Source organism: Oryza sativa, chromosome 4 (genome assembly GCF_034140825.1).
Source record: "Oryza sativa Japonica Group chromosome 4, ASM3414082v1".
NCBI lineage: Eukaryota > Viridiplantae > Streptophyta > Magnoliopsida > Poales > Poaceae > Oryza > Oryza sativa.
Window position 1 is genome coordinate 27,796,711 of NC_089038.1, and position 26,354 is coordinate 27,823,064.

The 26,354-nt window shown below is 51.2% G+C and overlaps 1 protein-coding gene across 2 annotated transcripts; it reads right to left on the reverse strand.

Annotated features, from left to right (window-relative positions):
• Nucleotides 1-9,029: 9,029 nt before the first annotated feature.
• Nucleotides 9,030-25,347, reverse strand: LOC112936014 (uncharacterized). 2 transcript variants are annotated; one of them, XM_026025008.2, is made up of 9 exons: nucleotides 25,063-25,347; nucleotides 24,816-24,925; nucleotides 24,389-24,457; nucleotides 23,882-23,997; nucleotides 23,729-23,783; nucleotides 23,316-23,436; nucleotides 23,160-23,207; nucleotides 9,677-9,771; nucleotides 9,030-9,582 (listed from the first exon to the last, which is right to left on the reverse strand). In XM_026025008.2, the coding sequence occupies exons 1-9, from the start codon at nucleotides 25,145-25,147 to the stop codon at nucleotides 9,481-9,483; spliced, it is 801 nt and encodes a 266-aa protein (XP_025880793.1). In that variant the 5' UTR covers nucleotides 25,148-25,347; the 3' UTR covers nucleotides 9,030-9,480. The 2 variants fall into 2 exon arrangements, with proteins under 2 accessions (XP_025880793.1, XP_066165612.1); XM_066309515.1 differs by lacking the exon at nucleotides 23,160-23,207.
• Between the last annotated feature and the right edge of the window lie 1,007 nt (nucleotides 25,348-26,354).

Below are 26,354 nucleotides of genomic sequence, written 5' to 3' on the forward strand. Positions count from 1 at the left end.
TAGTCAAACTGAGATTGCAAGGACCCTACACACCTTCAATGAAAAATCATTTCCACCACAGCTTTAGTGCTGTTTTCAGCAGAGCTTTTCCCCCACTTTGAGCAAAAAATTTCAGGAGGAACATATATTACTGCAGGAGCGCGTTTGTTCCGGGTACAGGATTGCAGTCATTGTACCTTTTGCTCCCTGAAATTGCTCAATAATTGTGGGGCATTCTCCACTAAAAGCCTTGCACACATGCACTGTAGCACATGCGCATCCGCACTGTTCTTTTTCTTGAATCATCACCATCCATCTGCCCGTATACATGCATCCAGGGCACAACATGATCATCAAATCCGAATTCCAAAGCTAGCTATCAGAGATGTACTCCCTCCGTACTCATAAAGAAAGTCATTTAGGACTATGTTTAAGTCAAATCTTGAGAATATAAATCATAAATAACTCTTAAGTTGTTGAGTTTGAAAATATAAAATTTATATAAATAGATTTGTCTTGAAAAAATACTTTCATAAAAATATACATATATCATTTTTCAATAAATATTTTTATAAAAAAAGAAGTCAAAGTTATGTTTTGGAGACCGTGTCGCTGTCCTAAACGATTTCCTTTACGAGTACGGAGGGAGTATATACTACCAGTACATAATAAGATCATAATTCATTTTTTCTCGAACGCGCAAAAGAATAAGATCATAATTCATAAAACATAAAATAGACGATACGTGCCCGTGTGCATGCGAATGCAAATGATCCATGCTTAATTATTGGGAGAACACAGTGCTTAATTATTGGAAGAACACAGCCATCATGCCTGGAGCTACCATACCTGATATGCATGCACAATTGCACAGCAACCCATTCTAATTGTACATGGAATCTTGCTAATAATTTGGCAAAGCTATTAGCAGCTCGCCTGAATCATCATATACATATATATGCAGTTATGCACACACACAGTACTCTTCCATGTAGTAGTAGGAGTACAAGAGAGGAAAACGGACGCAGTACTCTCACCAATCATATATCTGCAGTGGGGACAAACCGCTATATAGCTGTGTGGCAGCCATGCATTTCTGCTCATGCATATGGTGCATGATACACAGATTGAAAAACTTGGGAGTTGGGTTCTAATGGCCGATCGATCGAGTGGTGGGGCTAACCGACCGCGGCTAGCTAGCGATCGATCTCAGCGACCATGGCCAACCAGATGCACTGCGGCGGCAGCATGCATGCAGCAGCGCGCACACACACAGCTCGCAGCAGCGGCAAGCACTCACGCTGAGGTTTCCGGATTAAGCCACAGCTCGCAGCTGGGGGCGAGGGAATTTTTATCATTGCATCTGCAGAGCGGAACAGCAAAGAAAAGCCTCTTCTTCAGGGCCATCCTCTCGCTTAAGCCTGTGCAACCGTGCGAGGCCATATGCATATACCCTACATGGCTTTGAGCTGTCGGTCTAAACAGCTAATATGTGTGTGGATTATTCGTGTCATGTTTCTAAAATTAAGTACCATGCATTGATATAAATAATGAGGGCTGCTATTGTGTACAGGATCATATTCAAAATAGGATACCTATAAGGTATCAGATCTAGCACCTTATAATTAGTATCCAGCTGATACGTGTCGTTACTAACCGATACTAGACCTACACTGAGAGAGGGAGAGGAGAAAGAGTGTGTGGTTGTATGTTGTGATTTAAAAGTTAGTGGACATCAACTCTATTATAATGTAGGATTACTCGTATAAAGCTAATAAGCTACTCATAAGCATTTTATTAGAGTACTTATTAGCTTTATAATATTTAATTTATTCATATGAGCAATTTTTCTCAATTCATGATATACATAATCATCATTAATTTCAGTTAGTACACATTGACACATTGTGCTCCCAGATCGATACACACGCTGCTTTCTTTTCTTTTCTTTTTTTTAGGGGCTATTGAGTGTTCCGATCAGTGTTAGTAGACTGTTAGTAGTGAACTGGAGATAATCGATCAAAGTGCAGCGTGCCAATGCAATCGGCCAAGATATTGACGGACAGGAAGGCAGGAAGCATGTGAAGAGCACTGCTGTTGTACAGTTCAGCTGCCAACTCGTTGTGTCCCTAGAAAGGGAGAGAAGTAGACAGTACGTACTGCGAGTCTACTACTACAGCAACAGCAGTCAGCAGCAAGAAAAGAATAGAAACCTATAGGAGTAGTACCGCCATACAGGTACTGTACAAGGAAGACACAAGGGAAGGGAAGGGAAGGGAAGAGACAAGGGAGCGGTAGAGGACAGCCATGGATGAGGAGTACTCCATCTCTTTCAAGATAAAGTTGGTACGAAATATGATACATTATAATAAAATAAAAAATTTAGTATTGAATGTGACATGTTTTAATATTATAAATGGATGAATCTTCCGTTTAGATTTTAAGTATGAAAATATGTTATATTTTGTACTGAATTTGTTAATTTATTTTAGGAGAAAGAAGCAGAACACAGATCAGGCTGTGTTTAGTTCACACTAAAATTGGAAATTTGGTTGAAATTGGAACGATGTGACGGAAAAGTTAAAAATTTATATGTGTAGAAAAGTTTTGATGCGATGGAAAAGTTGGAAGTTTGAAAAAAAAAGTTTGAAACTAAACACGGTGTCAATCAGAATGGGTAGTAGGAGGGAAGCAGCTACTCTCTTTGTCCCATTTTAAGTATTGTTGTGAGTTTTTTATTCAGCATTTGACCGTTCGTCTTATTTGAAAAAAATTTTATGATTAGTATTTTTATTGTTTTTAGATGATAAAACGTGAATAATATGTGACGCATGACTTTTTTTATTTTTTTTATATTTCTTGTAAATAATACGGGTGATTAAACGTTAGACACGAAACCCACGACTACACTCAAAATGGATGGAGGGAGTATACAGGTGAGCTAGTAGCTAGCTGGGTGGTGGTGGTGTTCTTGCGTGCAACTGTTATGTCTGATCCTTCGCTTCACCTTTTCATCCCTGGCTAGTTGATGCTTTCAGAGTCATAGTCATCTTGGCCTGCTTGATGGCAAAAAATGGCCATCATTGCTCAGATAGACGGCACCAGTGTCCGTTTGCGCCGGAGGGGGGCACCAGGAAGAGAAGAGAGAGAGGGGGGGGGGGGGGCATCGGAAAGAAGAAAGAGAGAAATGGTGTCGAGCTCGTGCATGCTCTCTTCCGGCCGGGTTGGCCTTTAGTTCATGAGTAATCGTACTAATGCTCATCAAGTATTCGTTCTTTCGCTGAGTATGATCTAGTTGGCAAAATCTTACGGATTGGTTTGAACTTTATCGAATTGCTAATATATGATAGAGCGTTCATCCATAAAATTTATTGTAAGATTAAAAATATGTTTTGTTAGAATTATTCTGTTCTGGAACTTCGCTGAAAAGATTATAACAATTTTATGGTTTTCATAAAACTATGATAACTCTATGTTACCTATAATTAAGGGCTGTCGGGAAAAATTGAACCAAAATTCTGTAAGAGAACATCTTAAGTAGACCCCTAAACATAACCCTTAAAAAAATTTTAGGGACAAGAAAAATAAGTCCAACAAAACCCCTCGAAACAAAAAGGCCCCAAAATCTCCCACCGCAACCCTATTTCTATATACTCTTGACCACAACTCCATCCATTTTACCTATATAAAAAAAAAACTCCATCCATTTTAAATTTTGTCGGGAAAAATTTTTTAATGGTGCACATCGTCTCCTCCCTCCCGTGCCGCTGCCATCCTCCCCGATCTCTATCGTGAGCACACCGTCAGACGTTGTCCAGGCGGTTTTGCTCCGACTGCCCCTAATATTCCCCATATCACCTCGGACAATTCTACTCAATCGCCACCATCCACTTCCACTCTGACCATCGCCACAATCCACTTCCACTTTGGCCCCTGCCATCGCAAACCTCCCCCTCCACCAAAACCATCCGCTTCCGCTCTAACCGCCACCCTCACCAACCTCCCCTCCACCACACGCCTTGTTGTCTTCATGTGCTTATTTTAATTTATATGTACATATGGATATACCTGGTAGCCTATATAGTTATCATTTCTTAATTAGGTTCTAAATTTCCGAAGTAGTGTTTTATGTTTTTATATTTTGGATTAGTAAACTGTTTGGTATTAAAACAGACATAAATTTTTAGTTTATGTTAAAATTAAAGAGAAAAAGAAATGGCTAAGAAATAGAGTATTAGAGGATTTTAGGGTGCTCAAGAAATGGGGGAACCCTCATTTAACTTTTGGAGGCTTAAAATGAGGGTTATTGGTGAGGATGCTCACAAGCATTATATTAATTTGATGATGCCCTGTATTTTGCTACGGGATATATGTTGGATATTGTGAAATGATTAAATGATTTGGGGTGAAATATTGTGAAAATTATTTGAGAATGATGATTTAGCGTGTGTGTTTAGTTTTAGAATGAAATAAATTGTAGATATAGGTACTATATATTTGTATGTTGAGCTTTGTTTGCTTAGTGGGTTGATATGGCATGCTTGTATGTTAGGTTTTGGGAGTGCTTACAAATACTATGCTTACATGCTAAGCTTTAGATATTTAGTGGTCATTAGCTTTATAGAAAGAAGGGATGCATCAATGCAATGTGGAAGTTTCGATGGCAGGCTATAGAGGTGAGCTAAAACTACCTCAAATCATAAGAATGTGTACACATAAAGACACAAATATTAGGGAATGACATAATATCAAATAATTAGAAAGGGTGAGGCTTCGAACCCGGATCGCCCAGCCCACCACCTTGTGGAGCTAGCCGGAAGACCCCTGGGTGTTTTCTCTGTACACATAAAGAGGAGAATTAATTAGGTTGATAGGAGCAACACGATTATTGACAGCATCAAGTTTTACAAGGAGTGGGGTTTCAAAAGGTTTGACAAGGAGAGGAGCAATGAATATAGAGAAATGTGTAGTTGGTGGGATGTGAGGAGCCACGACGCGGCACATGAGAAAGAGGCCACAACTTCTATTCTAGCGATCGTTGTACTGCTCAAGGGGCATATGGAGTAGTACCTCTGGAGAAAAAAAGGGCTTTAATTATATTCTGGGAGTAAGTTGATCATAATCTCTTTTCGTGTGTGTATTGTGCACCAACAACTATATTACATTTCTAAAACATATATATATGAATAGAGGGGCAGAGATAGAGGCAGGGACGTAAGTGGGACATATAGCAAGGGCACAAATTTTACAAGACAAATTAATGAAAAATAATATAATTTTATCTATAAATAATTTGATTAGCCCTATACTAAAATTGTAATTAAGGCTCAGTTTATACAAGTAGCGGAGCTATCTTCCATGCTAGAGATGACCAATAAGTACTCCCTTGCTGCAAGGTATCCACGGACCACGGTGCTCTTAGCTCCACCATTAGTTTGAACGAAGCGCTCACATGCATAGTGACAGGCCGGTATATCTTGAAACAAAATTATTACAACTGACTCGATGTCGATTAGTATATCTTTTACCGCTAAAATAATAAATACTTGTAAATACGAGTACTCATGCTAAGTTGAAATCGAATAAAAACAGGTTATGCCACAAGAAACCAATTAAGCTACTCTCGTTTTATTTTTAAAAAAAAATCAGTTGAACTATTCTCACTTTGCGCGCTGCTACACCATTTATTTGAACACCTTACTATCCGGAATCAAATCTCTTGAATGAACAAACTGGTTGCAAACTTTACAATTTCGATAGACATGATTGGAATTTTGCATTTTCCATATGGTCGGTATATGGACGATGCACCTGATCGGTAAGTATATCTCCGATCAGAATCATGAGCCATCCGAATGGCTCCAAATGGCCTTTCCAGTTTCCCACCCCCACTGCCTCTTCACACTCGACCGGCCTAGAGATCAGACTATCATGACGTCCCCCGTCTTCCCTCTCCCTCATGATGGTGATTTTGGCCCTTTGGGTCCATACCTTTTTCGTACCACACCTCTAGTTTTTTTGCACCCCACGAAACGCTAGATGTGCCTAGCTATATCGATCACATTCCGAGCCAGCTTCCTATACGTACGCTAATCTAAACCCAATAATTAAGTTTCTCTCCCGTGTGTCCCCTTCCAACCACACCATCAGGTAGAGAGGAGAGAAATCTTGCAGCCCATTGTTTCATTTGTTGATATGCTTATCCAAATTATTTATTAGCAAAGAAAAAAAATTATTAATAAAACTTTTATATATGTGTTCTTAACTACTCAAAAATAAATATTGTAAAATAAAATGCAATAAAAAACAAAAAAATCAAATTCAAAATTAAGTTTTAAAATTTAAATTTTAACTTACAAGCATAAGTACAAACCAAACAATGAGACCCAAGATAGTTTGGATGTTGAAGTGATGATACCGGAGAAAATATATGGTGAAAGTCTAGAAACTATATATTAAAATATGTAAATTAAAATAGGCGTTTGAGATAGAGTAAAAACTCATAGTGATGTGTTCATTTTTCATCAGCGTAGTTTCTAAGGGTTGGTTTGGTTTGTGGTTTAAATAGGCCAATGCTAAATTTTAACAAGTTTTGGCATGACTAATTTTGGTAAGGTAAAGTTGTGTTTGGATTGAAGCCAAAATAGCCTAATTTCACTATTGAAATGGCCTATTTTCTTAGACATGCCAAAATTTGGCTTCAAATAAATAGACACTAAATACTATTAAAATTGCTAAATATTGGTAACCTAATTTAGGCCTCAAACCAAACCAGCCCTAAGTTTACACTTAGATATTTTCATGCGAAGCTGATGTTCAATTTCCATGTTCGCTGAATCGGACAATCGGTGCGAGAATGCATGGGACGCGCGCGATCGAACAACCCTGATCGACAATTCGCGACAGGGCCAGAATGGAAGTTTGGCGCTGCCGGCCGCTGCTGCGTAACGCGCGGCTTTGTACTAGGTGGCCGGCGCCGTGGGCGCGCACCGCGCGCCCGCGCGCGCATGCAGGGCTCCCACGAATTGGTAGATCGGCCTCTCGATCGGGACACGGACGCGACAGCGTCGCGGTCGCGATCGCGATCGCGCGGGCAAATACGGCAGAGAGAGCACGGTGTTGGACAAAAAATTTCTGTCGGCCGGGCTACCGCGGCGAGTGCGGCCCCCGGTCACGGGGCTCACGGCAGTCGCGTCTAGCTGCTCGCGATTCCCAGCCGCCTCTCGCTAGGGACTCGTCCGTCACTCGTACGGTTAGCACTTGCATCGTCAAATCATCGCTATTGTGCTCGTGTCCATGTGCTATTGTGCTCCCTCCCTAGCTATCCCCACCCAGGCGGCCATGCGAGAGAGCGTCCTCAGGTGGTGGCGCGCGGCTTCTGCTCTGCTGCTCGGTTTGCTCTCGTCCCGTCTCTCGCGTCATCGCGTGCGGCTCCCGCTGTTCACCGCCGGGGGGACCCGGTCGGGCCTGCCGTTATCTTTTTCTGAAATGGAACGTTTTCTATAGCGGACAGCGGTGTACGTATGCGTTCAAGAATCACGTGCACCTCGTGCACGTGATGCAGGGGGAGTACAGAAAGTAGGAGCCAGGCGCTAAGAGACACGCCGTGAGGACCTTACATTAGACTACTACTCCATTTAGATTGGTTATTCCATACGAGTACTCCTTTCATTCCAAAATAAATTAACCTTATACGGAATATGACACATTCAAATGCTAAGCGTATGTCCAGTTTCGTAATACTAGGATGTGTCACATCTCGTAGAGATTGGTTTATTTTGAGATGGAAGGAGTACTACACTAGCACAAGAATACAATGGTATCGTACAAGAATATAATAAGTTTATTTTTAGCAGTTTGTCTCAAAATAAGCTTAATTTTAAGTAATCATTGTATCGAAGTTTATAAAAGTTCAAGGTAAATGCGAAGTAGATATAATTATATTGAAATGCAATAAAGTAAAAGTATTATAGTATTTTTAGTTTTGTATTGTTATATATGAAAACAGTGAAAAATGAACTTAGGCCGTGTTTAGTTTCAAAGTTTTTCTTCAAACTTCTAATTTTTTCATCACATCAAAATTTTCCTACACACAAACTTCTAACTTTTCCGTCACATCATTCCAATTTCAACCAAACTTTTAATTTTGGTCGTGAACTAAACACATCCTTGTTTCAAAATGGAAGAATGGAGTAGGTCGTACTAGCTCGAGAACCGCGTGGCAAAAGGAGTTGTGGACTGACTGTCAAGGAGAAGCTCCAGGAGTAGGTGACGGAAGAGATCCAGCGCCTAAGATTACTCATCATGATATGCCTCTCAAATCTTGGTGATGTCATCCAATAGTAGCTGGTGGGGTGGCATTTTAGCTAGAGAAGGATAGGTACGGGGAGAGTGTTGATATCTAATCTGATCTTCGCCTGTCAATCGCGCTTGAGATGACCTGTTTTTGATGGTCTGATGTGATCCCAAGATCCCATCCGATCTGCAGCCCTGGATTTACTGAAGCCACCTGCTGATGTAGAGTAGGGATAGTGTTTTATCCGTTCTTGCTCGTTTTGTCGCCTCCTTTCTGGCGCAGAGGGAGGAAACAGGAAAGAGATGGAGTAGTAAGTTTGAGGTTGATGGATAAACAAGATCAGGTTAATATTAGAACAGACTGATTAGTGATCACTGATGTGATGGGTTGAATTGAGCAAGTTTCAACCAACAAGACTCCCAATTTTGCTTGCATTAATGAAAGAGATAGCAACCGGTTTTTTTGGTTAATTTGTAGTAGTACTGTAGTAATTCAGCAGCATGCTCTGCTGGAAGTATGGACAACATTCTAAGTGCTAGAAACTAAACATTTCATTGTGAAGCATCAGGTGCCCCCTTCATTTCCAAATCAGATTGACTGATGCCCACGCAGTCATTGGTAACAAACAGGGTTCACCAAACCATTTTAAGTGTGGTTACCATCACTCCACGGTTTAGAGAAAAAACCATATGGTTATCGCGAGATATACCGTGGTTTAAAAAATTGAGAAAGTTACCATACGTGATAGCCATGATAACCACACGATAACCTTACGGTCCTTGGTAACAACATAGCAACACCGTACACTCAACAATATCAAGTGATGAAAAAAATGGACCTAGGAAGCATTTCAGACTCAGATTAGCTTACATGATCTTCCTTTTTACAGAGAAATCTAAGAACTTGTCGCTCTGCATTGTGAAACCCTCTCGTTGAAAATCTGGACACTCTACATACACTAGTTAAACCATCGGCTGATCAGATACCCTGTTAACCCTGAGTGGTGCCTTTTATAAACAAGCAGACCAAAACAAACAAGGCCTGTTACAGTTTCAACGTGAAAACACAAACCATTTGGCACACGTTACACGTCCATGGTCCTGGAGTCCCCACGAATCGAGTTCGCTGTACTTGGTTTGCAGGTGACTGTATATTGAGATTTACTACCTGTGGCGAGGTTAAGTGAGAAACTGAGAATTCAGTTGCTAGCGGTCGAGAAACCTGTACGATGGCATGTCCTCAATTCGTTGGATATCTTCAAGCAGTAACTCCCTCTCAAGTTGTCGTCGTGTAGATTTGATAACCGCCTGCAGAGCGAGTTTCATAATCTAGTCAGTATGGAAGGCACTTGATAGTAGTTACAGATAATGTGACCAGGAGATTTCGAATTGAAGGGAATACATTGAAATCCATATAATTGGCGTGCATTTCAAGCCATTTGTGATCCATGAGCTTAAAGGTTATGCAATAGAGAATGTCAAAAGCTCGATCATTTTCTGAAGAAAAATAAACCAAATGGTTAGAATATATGTCAGCATTTATATATACATGCCTCTTAACTTGTAAGAGTATGAACATTCGCTAAAGCCAATGTACTAATGATTACACCTATAGTTCCATCTGGTATATAGATTTCAATGTAACAAAGTAAACTGATTTTGTTTGCCAAGAAATAGGCTGGTCTTAGTAAATTGCCAATTCTCAGTGCATTGAACTCCGGAAAGTGGACAGAGTTAGCCCATTCAGGCACTCAGCTAAGCATGTATGAGCTAAAAGGATAATGCTTTTTAAAAGAACAAACTTGACGGAGCGTGGGGCTCCTCACCGGGAGACCGCGCAGGCCCCCCTTTGCCGGTTCGGCCGGGGACTCAGGGAGAGATTCTAAGCTCTCTGTATGTGGAAGGCTCGCGAGACAGGAAACACACAAGACACGGGCGATGTATACAGGTTCGGGCCGCTGAGAAGCGTAATACCCTACTCCTGTGTTTTGGGAGATCTGTGTATGAAGGAGCTACAAAGTATCAGCCAGCCTCTCCCTTGTTCTGGGTTTCTAATCTGGAAAAGTCCAGTCCCCCCTCTCAGTGGGCAAGGTCCTCCTTTTATATCTTAAGGGGATACCACATGCACCATTTCTCTCTTTTTTGTGGGGACTTACCCCCCCCCCCCATTTTCATAAATGGACGGAGATTTGTATAGTTGCCGTCCGAGTCACCTTCTGATGAGACGGCCCACAACTACCCCCACTTTCGCCGGGAGCAGGTGCGACGTGGAATCGTGGCTGTCTGCTGACGACATGACCGGTATCAGACCAGTCACGTCGGTCATTCTTGTCCACCACGTGTCAGCTTAGCAATCTACATGCTCGCCCTTCTTCACACAACATCTTACCTGTAATGGTTAGGATGAAGCCTGGCATATATCTGACCAGGACTAACGTGCCATCTCTGGGAGGTAACACGCTAGCTCCAGCTGGGGACGAGCGCCTAGAAGCCCTCGTCCTGACGGGATGGGGCGAGGCGTGCGTCAGATCGCTTGTCGCCACCTAACCCGCGATCTGACCGGTCTGTGACTGGTCACAGACCGGATAAACGAGTGCACTGCACTGCGTTACATGCGACGTGACACGCTCAGCCAAACCGCAATAAATGTGGTTAGGTGAGCCCCACTGTGCTCACCTAACCCATACACGCGGAGCAAAAACCCACGAGGGGTCGGGGCGCCTCGGCCCTCGGGGCCGAGGGGGGTGCGGCCCGACCCCCTCGGGGGGACTAAGAGGAGGGCGAACGCATCACCCTCGGGCTCGACGTCCCTCGGGGGTACCAGGCCACGTGTGCGATTGTGTCTGCCTCAAACCTCTAGTCATGATACTCCTGATCCCATGTCACCGACAGTAGCCCCCGGCGTTATGCCAGGGCGATCGCCCTCTTTAAGGGAAACGGTCGGGCGTGACGCCACTCCTAAGACCTGGTGACAGGTGGGACCGGTCTCCACAATTGGGCAGAAACCCAACGGTCACAAACCACGCACATCGGCAATGGTAACTCGGCTGTCAACAATGAGCGGTCTCTTCAAGACTGCCACATTACTTGAGTAGCACACGAATCTGGACATGGCGATTCGTTTCGTCTGAAGATATGGTAACGTCGCTTCGGTCGGCGAGCGTAATTAACGCGCGCACGATATGATCTATCTCGACTGCCACAACCGCATATCCACCTCATGCGCCGCAAGCGGGCGAATGGGATTAGTGGAAGCGTGGGCGCGAGAAACGAGGGGGCGAAATAGTGGGCGCGAGAAGCGAGGAGCCGGGCACAGCGTTGGCAAGAGTATAAAGGCACTGAGGAAGGGATCTGTTTCCTTCTTTTCGCCATTATTCCCCTTGTCTTCGCCGCTTGCGCCCTAACTCCTTTCCTGTGCCCTACCTTCGCCACACGCGCTCGCTCTTAATCTTCTCTTCCTCCGGCGCCATGGCACGGGGTTCCGCTCTGCTCGATGGTAGCGTGCTGCCGCCTTCCCGGATCGTGAGCAAGAGGCAGGCTGGGCTGTCGCGCCGCTTCATGCCGGAATCTGCCACCGGCCAGGAGATAGTCACGCTGGGCGAGGGACGCCCGGCGCCAGACTACCCGGGGCGGTCCGTCTTCTTTCTCCCCTTTGCAATGGCAGGGCTGGTTCCACCATTTTCTTCTTTCTTCATGGATGTTCTGGAGTTCTACGATCTCCAGATGGCGCACCTCACCCCCAACGCGGTGATGACATTGGCCATCTTCGCGCATCTGTGCGAGATGTTCATTGGGGTGCGCCCATCTCTTCGGCTGTTCCGGTGGTTCTTCACCGTGCAGTCGGTGTCGCCGCCATCGGTAGTTGGTGGCTGCTACTTCCAGCCACGGGGGTCGGTGCTGAACCGCTACATCCCCTGCGCCCTCCGCAAGAAGTGGGACGACTGGAAGAGCGACTGGTTCTACACTCCCCTCGCCGACGAAGCGCGCCTCCGACTTCCGAGCCAGCCCCCGGCGCAGACCTCCAGCTGGCGGGCGCCGGTAGATCTGGGGGATGGATATGACGCCGTCCTCGACCGCCTGGCGGGCCTGCGATCCCAGGGGCTCACAGGGGCCATGGTGTACGGCGACTACCTCCGTCGTCGGATTGCGCCGCTCCAGCGACGCGCTCGGGGCGCCTGGGAGTACACCGGGTCCGAAGACTTCACGAGGACCCACCAGGGAGTGAGATGGGACTGGGCTCCTGAGGACTTCAAGATATTGGTCCAACGGGTGCTGAATCTCAACTCCGTAGAGGCGGCCCTCATTCCCCAAGGAATCCTCCCCCTCTGCAGCGATCCAGACCGCGCCTCCATCCTGACCATTATGATGGCGGTCGGGGCCTCAGAGGAGCGAGCTCCAAAGGGCCACGACGGCGCAGACGGGAGCCGCAGGGGGGAACAATCTACCCCGAGAGAGGGTCGTGCTTCTGGGTCCCGCGACAGGGGCCCGGGGAGCAGCCGCCCTGCCGACGCCCGGGGGAAGAGGAAGCAGGGAGGAACACCTCCCCCATCTCCTCCCCGAGGGGACGGGGCGGCGCGTGCCAGTAACAGGCGCCCGGAGGGGGCCGCGCCAACATCGCAGCCCGAGGGGGAGCGCAAGAAGAAGCGGCCCCGTAAGATGGGGGAGACAGAACCATCTCGGGGAAACCTCATTTCCCCTCCAAAGTGGTCGTTTAACCGACCCCCTCGCAGGTTCGTCTCTCACCCATCGTGGCTGTATTCATTCTCTCAACGCGAGTTTTCACTCACCCATCTTGTTCGTCTTCTGGTTTTTTCTTTTGTTTCAGCGAGATCCCGTCGCGTCCCTCCCGCCATTCCAAGTTCGGCCAGTCTGAGGCCGAGGATCCGGCGGCCGCAGAGGCCCTCAGGCGGGAATCTGACCGGCGAGAGGCCGCGGATCGCCTACGGGAAGCCGAGGAGGCCGCCCGGGCTCGCCAGGCCGAGGAAACCGCTCGGGAGGAGGCCGGATTTCGCCAGGACGAGGCGATGGCGACTTCCGAGGCAGCTCGCGACGAGGCCGCGGGCGCGTCGCTTGGGCCCACTCCCTCAGGCGACACTCAGGCGACAACTTCCGGGGCAGCTGGCGACGAGGCCGCGGGCGCGTCGCTTGGGCCTACTACCTCGGGCGACGCTCAGGACCAACCGGGTCCGGGGGACATCCCCGAGTCCGGCACTTCCATCGGCGGCCCGAGCCGCGTGGCATCCTCTCCAAGGCGGCTCTTCCCCACGCCTTCTATCGCCCTACTGAACGCAGAGCCCCTTCTGCAGGCCTTGGCCGCCGCAAACACCACGGTGTTGGATGGGTTAAGTGCCTAGGTGGAGGTCCTGCAGGCAGAGCGGGCGGAGCTCGACGCCGCGTGGGCGCGTGTCGAAGAGGGGCGACGCTCGGTGGAGGCCATGGTGGAGGTGGGCCGTAAGGCTCATCGCCGGCACGTCTCGGAGCTTGAAACTCGTAAGAAGGTGCTGGCGGAGATCGCCAAGGAAGTGGAGGAGGAGCGGGGGGCTGCCCTCATTGCCACCACCGTGATGAACGAGGCGCAGGACACCCTCCGCCTTCAATACGGGAGCTGGGAGGCGGAGCTAGGGAAGAAGCTCGACGCCGCCCAGGGGGTGCTTGACGCTGCCGCTGCCCGAGAACAGCGGGCGGCGGAGACCGAAGCGGCGTCCCGGCGGCGCGAAGAGGCCCTTGAGGCGCGCGCCATGGCGCTGGAAGAGCGCGCCTGCGTCGTGGAGAGGGATCTGGCGGACCGCGAGGCCGCCGTCACCATCCGGGAAGCAACGCTGGTGGCGCACGAGGCTGCCTGCGCCGAAGAAGAGTTCACGCTCCGCCTCCGCGAGGACGCGCTCACCGAACGGGAGCGAGCTCTCGAGGAGGCCGAGGCCGCGGCGCAACAGCTGGCGGTCAACCTGTCCCTCCGCGAGGCAGCGTAGCAGGAGCAGGCGCGCCGCAATCTGGAAGGTGCCCGCGCCGAGAGGGCCGTACTGAACCAACGGGCCGCTGAGCTCGAGGCGCGGGCGAAGGAGCTGGACGCGAGGGCGCGCAGCGGCGGGGCGGCCACGGGCGAAAGCGACTTAGCCGCCCACCTCGCAGCTGCCGAACGCACCATCGCCGATCTGCAGGGCGCGCTGAACTCGTCCGCCGGGGAGGTCGAAGCCCTCCGCTTGGCAGGCGAGGTAGGGCCCGGCATGCTTTGGGACGCCGTCTCCCGCCTAGATTGCGCCGGTCGGCAAGTGGGCCTCTGGAGAGGGCGGACCGTAAAGTACGCCGCCAACCAGGGAGGCCTCGCCCAGCGCCTCTCGAAGATGGCCGGGGCTCTCCAACGGCTCCCCGAGGAGCTCGAGAAGACAATTAAGTCATCCTCGAGGGACCTCGCCCAAGGAGCGGTGGAGCTCGTCCTGGCGAGTTACCAGGCCAGGGACCCCAATTTCTCTCCATGGATGGCGCTGGATGAGTTCCCTCCTGGGACCGAGGACCGCGCGCGCGCGCAGGTCCGGGATGCCGCCGACCATATCGTCGACAGCTTCGAGGGCTCGGCCCCTCGGCTTGCGTTCGCCCCCAACTCCGACGAGGAGGGCAATGCCGGTGGTGCAGACGACAGTGACGTCGAGGCCGGCGATCCGGGCGCATCGGATTGAGCCCCCAGACCCCCGCCATTCTTCAGTTTTTTCTTCTTTTCTTTCTTCTAAGGCCTTCGGGCCTCTTTTTTGTATAGATCAACTTAATCTGTAATCAAAAATGAAGAAATTTTTGTGTTAATTTCATCTTGCTGTGAGTATGAGATGAGGATGATCTGTGCCGTGGTCCTTTTGTGTCTTAGCTTGAATAAGGGCTTGTGCCCAGGTTCTGGTCCTCAAAAGGCGCGGGTCGGGGCTAGTGCCTGGGGAGATCCACATGTCGAGACTGGCCAGGCCGGGAACGTGGTGACCGAGGGTTATGGGTGACCCGATTGTGGGTTTTTGCCGATTCCCCCCCGGAGTTCACCACGCCTCGGGGCACGGCTCGGTTCTGGGCCTCGTTTGGCGATTTTAGCCGACCCGAGCCCCCGAGGGCAGGATTGAGCACGAGTGACCTATTTCAAGTCAAGATTCTTCAAAAGGAAAAAAACAGCACAGATACAGCCTTTAGGAAATTGAAACTGCTTTTATAGAAATTCAGATATAAGAGAAATAAGAATATGCATATGTTGTAGCCCCCGGCCAACCCTGCACGCCCGAGGGGGGTGCGGGGTTGGCCCGAGCCCGAAACCTGACACCCGACCCCCCCCCCAGGGGTAGAAGCGACGAAGGTGTTCGATGTTCCACGGGTTAAGCAGCTCAGTGCCGTCGCCCGTGGCCAGCCGTATGGAGCCCGGTCGGGGGACGCCGACCACTCGATACGGACCCTCCCACATTGGTGAAAGCTTGCTCAATCCAGCACGCGTTTGGACGCGGCGTAGGACGAGGTCGTCGACGCAGAGTGATCGGGCCCGGACGTGGCGCTGATGGTAGCGCCGCAGGCTCTGCTGGTAGCGCGCGGCTCGGAGGGCCGCGCGCCGCCTTCGCTCTTCCAAGTAGTCGAGGTCATATCTGCGAAGCTGATTTTGATCAACCTCGCAATACATGGTAGCCCGAGGAGACCTCAGGGTGAGCTCGGATGGGAGAACCGCTTCCGCGCCGTAGACGAGGAAGAAAGGCGTTTCCCCGGTTGCTCGGCTTGGTGTAGTTCGGTTTGCCCAGAGCACCGCTGGCAACTCCTCGATCCATGAATCGCCGTGCTTCTTGAGTATGTTGAAGGTTTTGGTTTTAAGGCCTTTGAGGATTTCCGCATTGGCGCGCTCCACTTGGCCATTGCTTCTGGGGTGGGCAGGTGAGGCGAAGCAGAGCTTGATGCCCATGTCTTCGCAGTAGTCGCCGAAGAGTTCACTAGTGAATTGGGTGCCATTATCCGTAATAATACGGTTAGGCACTCCAAACCGGGCCGTGATGCCCTTAATGAATTTAAGTGCGGAGTGCTTATCGATCTTGACGACCGGATAAGCCTCGGGCCACTTAGTGAACCTGTCGATCGCGACATACAGATACTCAAACCCGCCCGGGGCCCGCCTAAACGGTCCCAGGATATCGAGTCCCCAGACAGCAAATGGCCACGAAAGTGGTATGGTCTGCAGGGCCTGGGCCGGCTGATGGATTTGCTTGGCGTGGAATTGACACGCTCTACATCGCCGGACTAGGTCGACCGCATCATTAAGAGCTGTCGGCCAATAGAAACCCTGGCGAAAAGCTTTACCAACCAAGGTGCGCGAGGCGGAGTGGGCTCCGCATTCGCCTTCATGGATATCGGCAAGAAGCACAACGCCTTGTTCCCGAGGAATGCACTTCAGGAGGATTCCATTAGCCGCGCGCCGATAGAGGGTCCCTTCTACCAGCACGTAGCGTTTGGAGATGCGATGGACGCGTTCACTCCCTTCGCGGTCCTCGGGTAGAGTCTTATCTGTGAGGTATGCTTGGATCTCGGCGATCCAAGCAATCAATCTAAGGGAGTTGGGAGCACTCCCCTCGGGTCCCGAGGCCTGGACTCCGACAGGTCTCGGGGGCCGGTCAGGCGCATCCGTCTCCCCTAAGGGGTCGGGTCGCGCCGACGGCTGGGCAAGCCTTTCTTCAAAGGCGCCCGGTGGGGTCTGGGCTCGCGAGGACGCGAGCCGTGAGAGTTCGTCGGCAATCATGTTATCCCGTCTGGGCACATGCCGAAGCTCAATCCCGTCAAAATGGCGCTCCATACACCGTACTTGGCGCACGTAGGCGTCCATCTGCGGGTCAGAGCACCGGTACTCCTTACAGACTTGGTTAACGACCAGCTGGGAGTCGCCTAACACCAGGAGGCGGCGGATCCCCAGTCCAGCTGCCACTCTTAGTCCGGCAAGGAGTCCCTCGTATTCTGCCATATTATTGGTCGCTCGAAAGTCGAGGCGGACCAAGTATCTGAGGACGTCTCCGCTCGGAGAGGTCAACGTGACCCCCGCACCGGCGCCCTGAAGAGACAGGGAGCCGTCGAACTGCATCACCCAGTGGGCGGTGTGAGGCAGCTGCGAGGGGTCCGTGCTGGCCTCGGGGATCGAGACGGGCTCGGGAGCCGGGGTCCACTCTGCCACAAAATCGGCGAGGGCCTGGCTCTTGATAGCGTGGCGTGGTTCAAAGTGCAAATCGAACTCAGAAAGTTCGATTGCCCATTTCACCACCCGTCCTGTACCCTCTCGATTATGCAAGATTTGACCGAGGGGGTAAGACGTAACTACTGTGACCCGATGCGCCTGGAAATAATGGCGCAGTTTCCTCGAGGCCATCAGAATAGCGTAAAGCATCTTCTGGGCCGCTGCACCTTTCGGTGGGGCCGATCCTCTTCGCTAGGGGCCGCATCCCTGGGGCACTCTTCGTCCAAGCAGCCTCGCGGGGCACACTTATCTTCTGTGCTGATGACCTCGGGGTCGGAGGATAACAGGGGCGGCCTTCCCACAGTGGCTTCGGGGCCGTCCTGGGGGTCGGGGGCTCCTGGCGTCGTCGAAAAAGCGGGCAAAGGGCCAACTCCGGTCGTCAGGGGCCTTAGGCCTCCGTTCGGCTCGGGGGCCTCTTCTCCCTGCTCTTTCCCGGGTCGGGTCAGCACAGGGTTAGCCTCGGGGTCGAAGGGCGATAGGTGCGGCCTTCCCACAGTGGCCTCAGGGCCTTCCTGGGGGTCGGGGGCTCCTAGCACCGTCTGACAAGCGGGCAGAGGGCCAACTCCGGTCGTCGGGGGCCTTGGGCCACCGTTCGGCTCGGGAGCCTCTCCTCCCTGCTCTCTCCCGGGCCAAGTCGGCACAGGGTGGGGAAGCGTGAAATGAGAATTGTTCTCATCGCGCTCCACAACCAATGCCGCACTAACTACTTGCGGGGTCGCCGCTAAGTAGAGTAACAAGGGCTCGTCTGGCTCCGGGGCGACCAGAACTGGGGGAGAGCTTAGATACGCCTTCAACTGGGTGAGGGCATTTTCGGCTTCCTCCGTCCAGGTAAACGGTCCGGAGCGTTTGAGAAGCTTAAATAAGGGTAACGCCTTCTCTCCCAGCCTCGATATGAACCGACTTAGGGCGGCCATGCAACCGGTGACGCATTGCACATCCCTAAGTTTGCTGGGGGGGCGCATCCGCTCTATAGCCCATATCTTCTCAGGGTTGGCCTCAATGCCTCGGGCAGAGACCAAGAACCCTAGAAGCTTGCCCGCAGGTATACCGAACACACACTTATCGGGGTTTAGTTTTATGCGGGCGGAGCGGAGACTCTCAAAAGTTTCCGCTAGATCTGAGAGTAACATTTCCTGGTTGCGCGTCTTTACAACCAAGTCATCGACATAAGCCTCAACATTACGTCCTAATTGGTTACCCAAAGAAATTCAAGTAGTACGTTGAAAAGTAGGACCTGCATTCTTTAACCCGAAGGGCATTGTCGTATAACAATAGGTTCCTATGGGGGTAATGAACGCAGTTTTTTCCTCATCCTCCCTAGCCATGCGAATCTGATGGTAACCAGAGTATGCATCTAGAAAACACAAAAGGTCGCACCCCGCAGTGGAGTCGACAATCTGATCTATGCGAGGCAGGGGGTAAGGATCCTTAGGACATGCCTTGTTAAGGTCGGTGTAGTCGATGCACATCCGAAGCTTGCCGTTCGCCTTGGGAACGACCACCGGGTTCGCCAGCCACTCCGGATGGATGACCTCACGGATGAATCCGGCTTCCAGAAGTCGCGCCACCTCCTCGCGGATGAAGGCTTGACGTTCCGGGGCCTGCCGCCGCACTTTCTGCCGGACCGGCCTTGCGCCCGGCCGCACGGCGAGACGGTGCTCAATCACCTCCCTGGGGACCCCGGGCATATCCGCCGGTCTCCATGCGAAGACGTCAGCGTTTGCCCGCAGGAAGGAGACGAGCGCGTCTTCCTATTTGCCGTCCAAAAGACCACCGATCCGTGTGGTCTTGGACGGGCCGTCGCCCAGGGCAACCTCCTTGACCGGGACCTCGTCGCCTGTGATCATCCGTTGCCTCGGGGTGGCGGGGGCGGAAGCGCCAAGCCTCTCGTCGCCACCCTCGGGCTTGGATGCAGCGGCGAGGTGGTCCGCGCGCTGCTCCAGACAAGCGAGCGCGACTTTGAGGTCGCCATGGACAGAGATGGGGCCACCGGGGCCCGGCATCTTCATCTGTAGGTAGGCGTAGTGGACCGCCGCCATGAACTTCACCAACGCGGGCCTCCCCAGGACCGCGTTGTAGGGCAGACTGAGGTCCGCCACATCGAAGTTCACCCGCTCCGTGCGGAAGTTGGCGGATCCACCGAAGGTGACCGGTAGGTCGATGTGACCTAACGGCCACGTGTGCCCCGGCGTCACACCGATAATTGGCTGGGACGGCCGGAGCACCATCCCCGGGGCCTTGATGGCGTCAAAGGCCGCAGGGGAAAGGATATTGAGGGCCGCTCCCCCATCAATGAGGACACGCCCCAACTTCACGTTGCAAACGGTGGGAGAAACCACCATCGCAATCTGCCCTCCCCGGGCAACGCACGGTGGGTGGTCGGTCTGGTCGAAGGTGAGGGCAACCTCCGACCACCGCGCCCGACACGTCGCCTCATGAGTAGGGGCCGCGGCCAGAAGCTCTCGCTTCATGGCCTTGAAGCTCCGGCGAGAAACGTGAGCACACGCTCCCCCATCGACGGTGGCAATGGTGGCCCCAAGCTCTTGGAAACCTAGGTCATCATCGCCGTCATCGATGTCCTCGGCGGGGGCCTTCTGCTTGGCCTCACTTCACCGATTACCGGAAGGAACCGCCGGGGATTTGCCCTCTCGGCGCTCCTGCCTCCTTTCCTCCTCCCACTTCCTCGTCCGCTCAGCCAAACTTTTGACTGCACGGCAGTCCGCGAGGTCGTGAAGGGAAGTGTTGTGGACGGTGCACCACTTGCCGGTTGGGCGCTCCCTGTTGGGAGCGCCGGCCTCGTTCTTTTTGCCTCCCGCAGGCCTCCCCTTTCGGGTGGCCCGCGAAGCGCCCTCGACGGCGAGGACATGACCCTCGTCGTCGGTATGGGCTGACCTCTTCTTCCTCCTCCTGTCACGCCGCCCTATCTGAGCGGCGGATCCGGGGGCGGCCGAAGCTGCCACACCGGAACCGGAGGGGTTCCAGGTCCATGCCTCCTCCTTACGAGCCACTCGGTCCGCGAGCTGAAAAAGCTCCGCGGTAGTCTGGGGCTCCTTGGAGGCGATCTTTTCAAGCATGCGGTTGTGCCGCACACCCCCCCTGAACGCGTAAATCACCGCGTGCGCAGGGATGCATGGTATGGTGTTGCGGACTTGACAGAACCGCTGAATGTACGAGCGAAGTGACTCATCATCCCTTCGCTGTACTGCGTGCAAGTCCGCTTCCTCACCTGGGCGCGGATATGTGCCTTGGAAGTTCATGGTGAACTGTTGGCACAAATCCTCCCAAGAGTGGACAGACGCGGGTGGCAAGTTCATTAGCCAACCCCGCGCTTGTCCTTTCAGGGCCATGGGAAAGAAATTCGCCATGACCCTGTCGTCACCCCCGACGGCCTCGATCCCGGTCGTGTAGACCTGGAGAAACTCGGCGGGGTTGACGCTCCCGTCATATTTTTCGGCGATGGTGGGCCGGAAACTTGGGGGCCAACGGACATTCCGAAGGCTCGCCACAAAGGCTCTACAGCCGACACCACCAACCGGGGGCACGGAGGGCTGATCCCCGCGTCCGTGGTGAGGTGACACTCCGGACGAGGAGGCGCCCTCCGTTGCGTGGGGAGCACGTCGGCCATTACGCCGGCGCTCGATACTGATGCGAGCATCCGGTTCCCCACGCAGATCTTCCCGGGTCGGAGGCGTTGACGAAGGAGTGGCGGCCGAATGGCGAACAGCGGCTGCCGCTCGCCGCGCCCTCCGTCTTGATGATGCGGAGCCGGTGGTAGCAGCACCAGAGGCCTTGGTGGCGGAGGACCGCCCACCAGCATCTAGGCGCTGCCGTGCAGTCATGACCAATTTGGCCACATCGTCCAGCCAACGTTGGGCTGGAGACTCCGGGTCATGGGCGACGGGCGGGTGACGTAGGAGCGCGCCTGCAGCTTGGAGCGCGCCCTGGGGCGTGCTGCCGTCGCCGTAGACGAGGAGGCGACGCTCCCCATCTCGCCGCCCTTCTCCACCTCCTGTGGGTGTCGAAGTCGCGGATCCTTCGGCCCTCTCGAGCGCCTTCTCCCGCCTAGGACTTTGGCGTGGAGGGGGCGGTGGAGTACGAGCTCGACGGCGTGGGTTTGGCTCCCCGTCGTCACCGCTCATACTCGGGGAGAGGTCGTGCGCCTTTGCTGGCTCGGCCATTGGGCTGAACAGGAAAAGCTTGGCGCACACGAAAGAGTGCGAGAGCTCAGAAAATCCCTCGCAGAGCCCCCTACCTGGCGCGCCAGATGACGGAGCGTGGGGCTCCTCACCGGGAGACCGCGCAGGCCCCCCTTTGCCGGTTCGGCCGGGGACTCAGGGAGAGATTCTAAGCTCTCTGTATGTGGAAGGCTCGCGAGACAGGAAACACACAAGACACGGGCGATGTATACAGGTTCGGGCCGCTGAGAAGCGTAATACCCTACTCCTGTGTTTTGGGAGATCTGTGTATGAAGGAGCTACAAAGTATCAGCCAGCCTCTCCCTTGTTCTGGGTTTCTAATCTGGAAAAGTCCAGTCCCCCCTCTCAGTGGGCAAGGTCCTCCTTTTATATCTTAAGGGGATACCACATGCACCATTTCTCTCTTTTTTGTGGGGACTTACCCCCCCCCCCCCATTTTCATAAATGGACGGAGATTTGTATAGTTGCCGTCCGAGTCACCTTCTGATGAGACGGCCCACAACTACCCCCACTTTCGCCGGGAGCAGGTGCGACGTGGAATCGTGGCTGTCTGCTGACGACATGACCGGTATCAGACCAGTCACGTCGGTCATTCTTGTCCACCACGTGTCAGCTTAGCAATCTACATGCTCGCCCTTCTTCACACAACATCTTGCCTGTAATGGTTAGGATGAAGCCTGGCATATATCTGACCAGGACTAACGTGCCATCTCTGGGAGGTAACACGCTAGCTCCAGCTGGGGACGAGCGCCTAGAAGCCCTCGTCCTGACGGGATGGGGCGAGGCGTGCGTCAGATCGCCTGTCGCCACCTAACCCGCGATCTGACCGGTCTGTGACTGGTCACAGACCGGATAAACGAGTGCACTGCACTGCGTTACATGCGGCGTGACACGCTCAGCCAAACCGCAATAAATGTGGTTAGGTGAGCCCCACTGTGCTCACCTAACCCATACACGCGGAGCAAAAACCCACGAGGGGTCGGGGCGCCTCGGCCCTCGGGGCCGAGGGGGGTGCGGCCCGACCCCCTCGGGGGGACTAAGAGGAGGGCGAACGCATCACCCTCGGGCCCGACGTCCCTCGGGGGTACCAGGCCACGTGTGCGATTGTGTCTGCCTCAAACCTCTAGTCATGATACTCCTGATCCCATGTCACCGACAAAACTCTTAGGGCCTGTTTGGCACAGTTCCACCTAAAATGGGAGCAGAGCTGGGTGGAGCGCTCTCACAAAATGAATTAGAGAGGTGGACCTGGTTTAGGCTGCTCCACAACTCTACGCCAGACGCAACTCCTAGAGCTAAACTTAGGAGTTGGAGTTCTACCAAGTAGGCCCTTATTAGTTATAGGTTCGTGGATGTAGAATAGATGCAGATCACTTTACTAAAATACTATACTGTACTAGGCCCATATATAGTTCTGTATGTATTAATCCTGTAGAAATGTAATACTAATAATTACACTGTACCTAAAAGTAGATTTAAGAACACCGATCCAATCAACGACCTTGGTTTAGCTGCAGAGGTAATCAAGACCAGTCATTGTGACATGAATCACCATTGTTGCAATGACAAATCCTCATTCATAGTTCAGAAAACATTGCAAAGGAAACAGATCAGCAAACCTGCTTGAAGATCAAGCATCTGAATGAGCATGAATGTAATGTTTACACCAGCAACAGCAAATGGATATTCCCACAATGCTCTATCACCATTCTGCTTACAAAGGAGCTCCTGGAAGGATTTCTGCAAAAAGGAAAAAGAGGTCCTATTGAGCTGAATTAGGTCCTATCTGCAAATATCAGATTTCTATAGTATTAGGTCCATTGGATATTTATGGGTTCATTGTCAATAGATCATTAACTGTTCATTTGATGAAGAAATGACAAGGAAGTGGGTCTCAATGACTCATTGCCACTTCAACAGATATGTATACATAAGAAACATATTCTTTCCATCTCAAGCACAAGAAAAGCATTGAAGATAGTATCAAATATATATGTGAACCAGCACTGTAGTCAGGGGGATCTGTACTTACAGTATAGTTCTTAGCAAAGTACAGTAAATTCTCCAAAGAGATAAAGCCACCGCCCCTGCAATTAAAATGCAGCATGAGATTACACTTATGATTATCTGAAATTTAACTAAGAATTGGTAACTAAGGCCATACAAGATAATCTAGGGGGAATACCTGAAATCTGTAGATGGATCTTTCCCTTGCCATCCCATCTCCTTCCACTGGTCTGATACTAGTCCTAAAAGTTCAGTTCCAGGAAAGGAAACATGCCAAAGGGTCTTTAATGCTTCCTAATGGACAAAAGGTTTGATGAAGAGTAATTAACCTCACTAACCAGTGATGTGATGAAAACTTTGATAAGTGTGAAAGTGGAGAATGAAAATATAATAGTACGTATTTTCTTAAGGGGACAGAAAGCAGTTTTAACAGAAGCAACTAAATATTAACCAGAAAAAAAAAAGAGAAGAAAACTCATAGACGAGCATCTGGTATTGTGCAGTATGATCAGTGGCTAATTTACCCATACAGAAAGACAGTAAATAAAACTCTCCATGCCATATTTAACAGGACTAAAATGTGTTCATTTTATAGTACGACAATATGGGTGTCTGAAATAGCACCTTAGAACCCACAATTCCACAAACAAACACCATGGGTGCTGATACTATCCGCATATCATACCTGATGCTCTCCATTTGAACCATCGTACGGTACCTCTATCCGGTTCTGTAATCTCTGCAGACAACACTCCTGCAGGGCAGAAAAAAAATTCCGTCATTCGTGAAGAGAACTTCCATGCCTCACTTACTACCACATTGGCATCACATTATCACAACCACCTTCGCTAGCCATCTCTCCAAATGCCAATTAAGGTTCGAATTAACCTGATTCAATTTTATTTTTCTTATAAATCACAATCTACGCTTGCAGGGATCGATCATACCAATACTACCATAGGCCGATTTGCATACATACATATACCCACCATCCATCCAAAAAAACAACTTCAAGCTACGTAAAAACCGATCGCATGATCACATCACGACATGGCTTTACCAAGCATTGACGAGGAGCAGAGTATTTTGTTTGTTGCATTGTGGAGTTTCACCTGAGCGGGGCTCAAATCGAAGGAGATGCGCTGGTCGCTGTCCCTCCTCTGCGCGCAGACGCAGGAGAACCCCCTCCCGATCCACGCCGTCGACCCCGCCACGACCTCCGCTGCGGCGCGCAAGCCAAAAAAAAAAAGGAAAAAAAACAAAAAAAAAAAAGGAGAAGAGAACCTCGTCGCCGTCAGGCTCTGCCCCGAACCGAAACAGCAGCAAAGCAAAGCAGGCGATCGCGCGGCGAGCACGTACCGTACGTGTTCGGCGAGGGGTCGTGGCAGGAGGAGCCGCCGGAGAGGCGGCGCATGGCGACGAAGGAACCGGCATTCCGGTCCATGCCGCGCGGGCGGTGGCGCTGCTCTCCCGCCGTCTTCTCCCTCCCTCCCTCTCTCTCTCTCTCTCTCTCTCTCTCTCTCTCTCTCTCTCTCCGGCTGCCTACGCGCCGCGATCCGCGCGGGCACCCATGGCTGGCTGGGGGGAGGCTGCGGCTTCCAATACAGAGGCGTGCGCGAGCGCGAGATCCCACGGACGGATCGCGAGGAGAGAGGGAGAGAGGCTTCGCGCCGCGACGCTTTTCTATCTTTCGTTGTTTGGTTGGCAGCCTGGCTCTCCTGGTTGGCTGGCTGGCTGCAGATCGATGGTGGCTGTGGTGGATAATTCGTGTGCTATGTTTTGAGGAGCCGACCTAACTAGAAATTCTCTGCGAAAATGGGTGCCAAACTGCCAATACCATCGACATCCACCACTTCGTTTGTTTCACGTTTTCAAACTTCAAGCTCCCCAACATATGAAGACGTCTTTCGCTTTCCGTGGTTCAGCCGACTCTAAACTCTGAAGCTGGAAATTTTCACGTTGTACTCAAACCTGCATAATCCCTTCCGCTTTCCACTGGAGAGAAAAAGTTGGGATCTGGGCTCAGCTAATCATTGATTTTTCATCCATGTGGTCATGGTTTGTCGTAATGCCATGCGATCCATCTTCTGTATAAAAAAAATTCCCGCTTCCTTCTCTGCCCTGTCCTCTGTATTCGTTCTGGGGCGCCTCGTCGAGATGCAGCCATGCTGGCAATCACAACATACTGATCCAGAGTTATGCATGCATCTACAATATACAGATCTACCGGGTAATAAACACATACATTGGCATTGGCAAGAGGCGAGAGCTGGTGGTGCTGGACATGTTGTGCTCGATCAGCTGCCTGCACTTTTTTTTTCTGTAGCCACCTTCAGTTCTCCTCACTCTTCCTCCCCTTCTTCCTTTCAATAGTCACCCTAGAGTCGAGTTCTTCTGCTTTGTTTGCTCTGTTCAATTTATAATCTGACTTTTCACCACTTTTAAGATGTGGCAATTAAGGATTTGTCACTCGCAGTGTATGACATGTGAGCCCTCATGCGTCTATGATATGTGAGTCCAGTGGTAAATTCTTAATTGTCATCTGTAAGAGTGACAAATAGTAAAATATCTCCACCATGGCACAGTTGCTCCTGCTCCCATGGTCTGCTGATTGTTGACCTGTCAATAGTTGCCATGTCTTAATTCAGCTA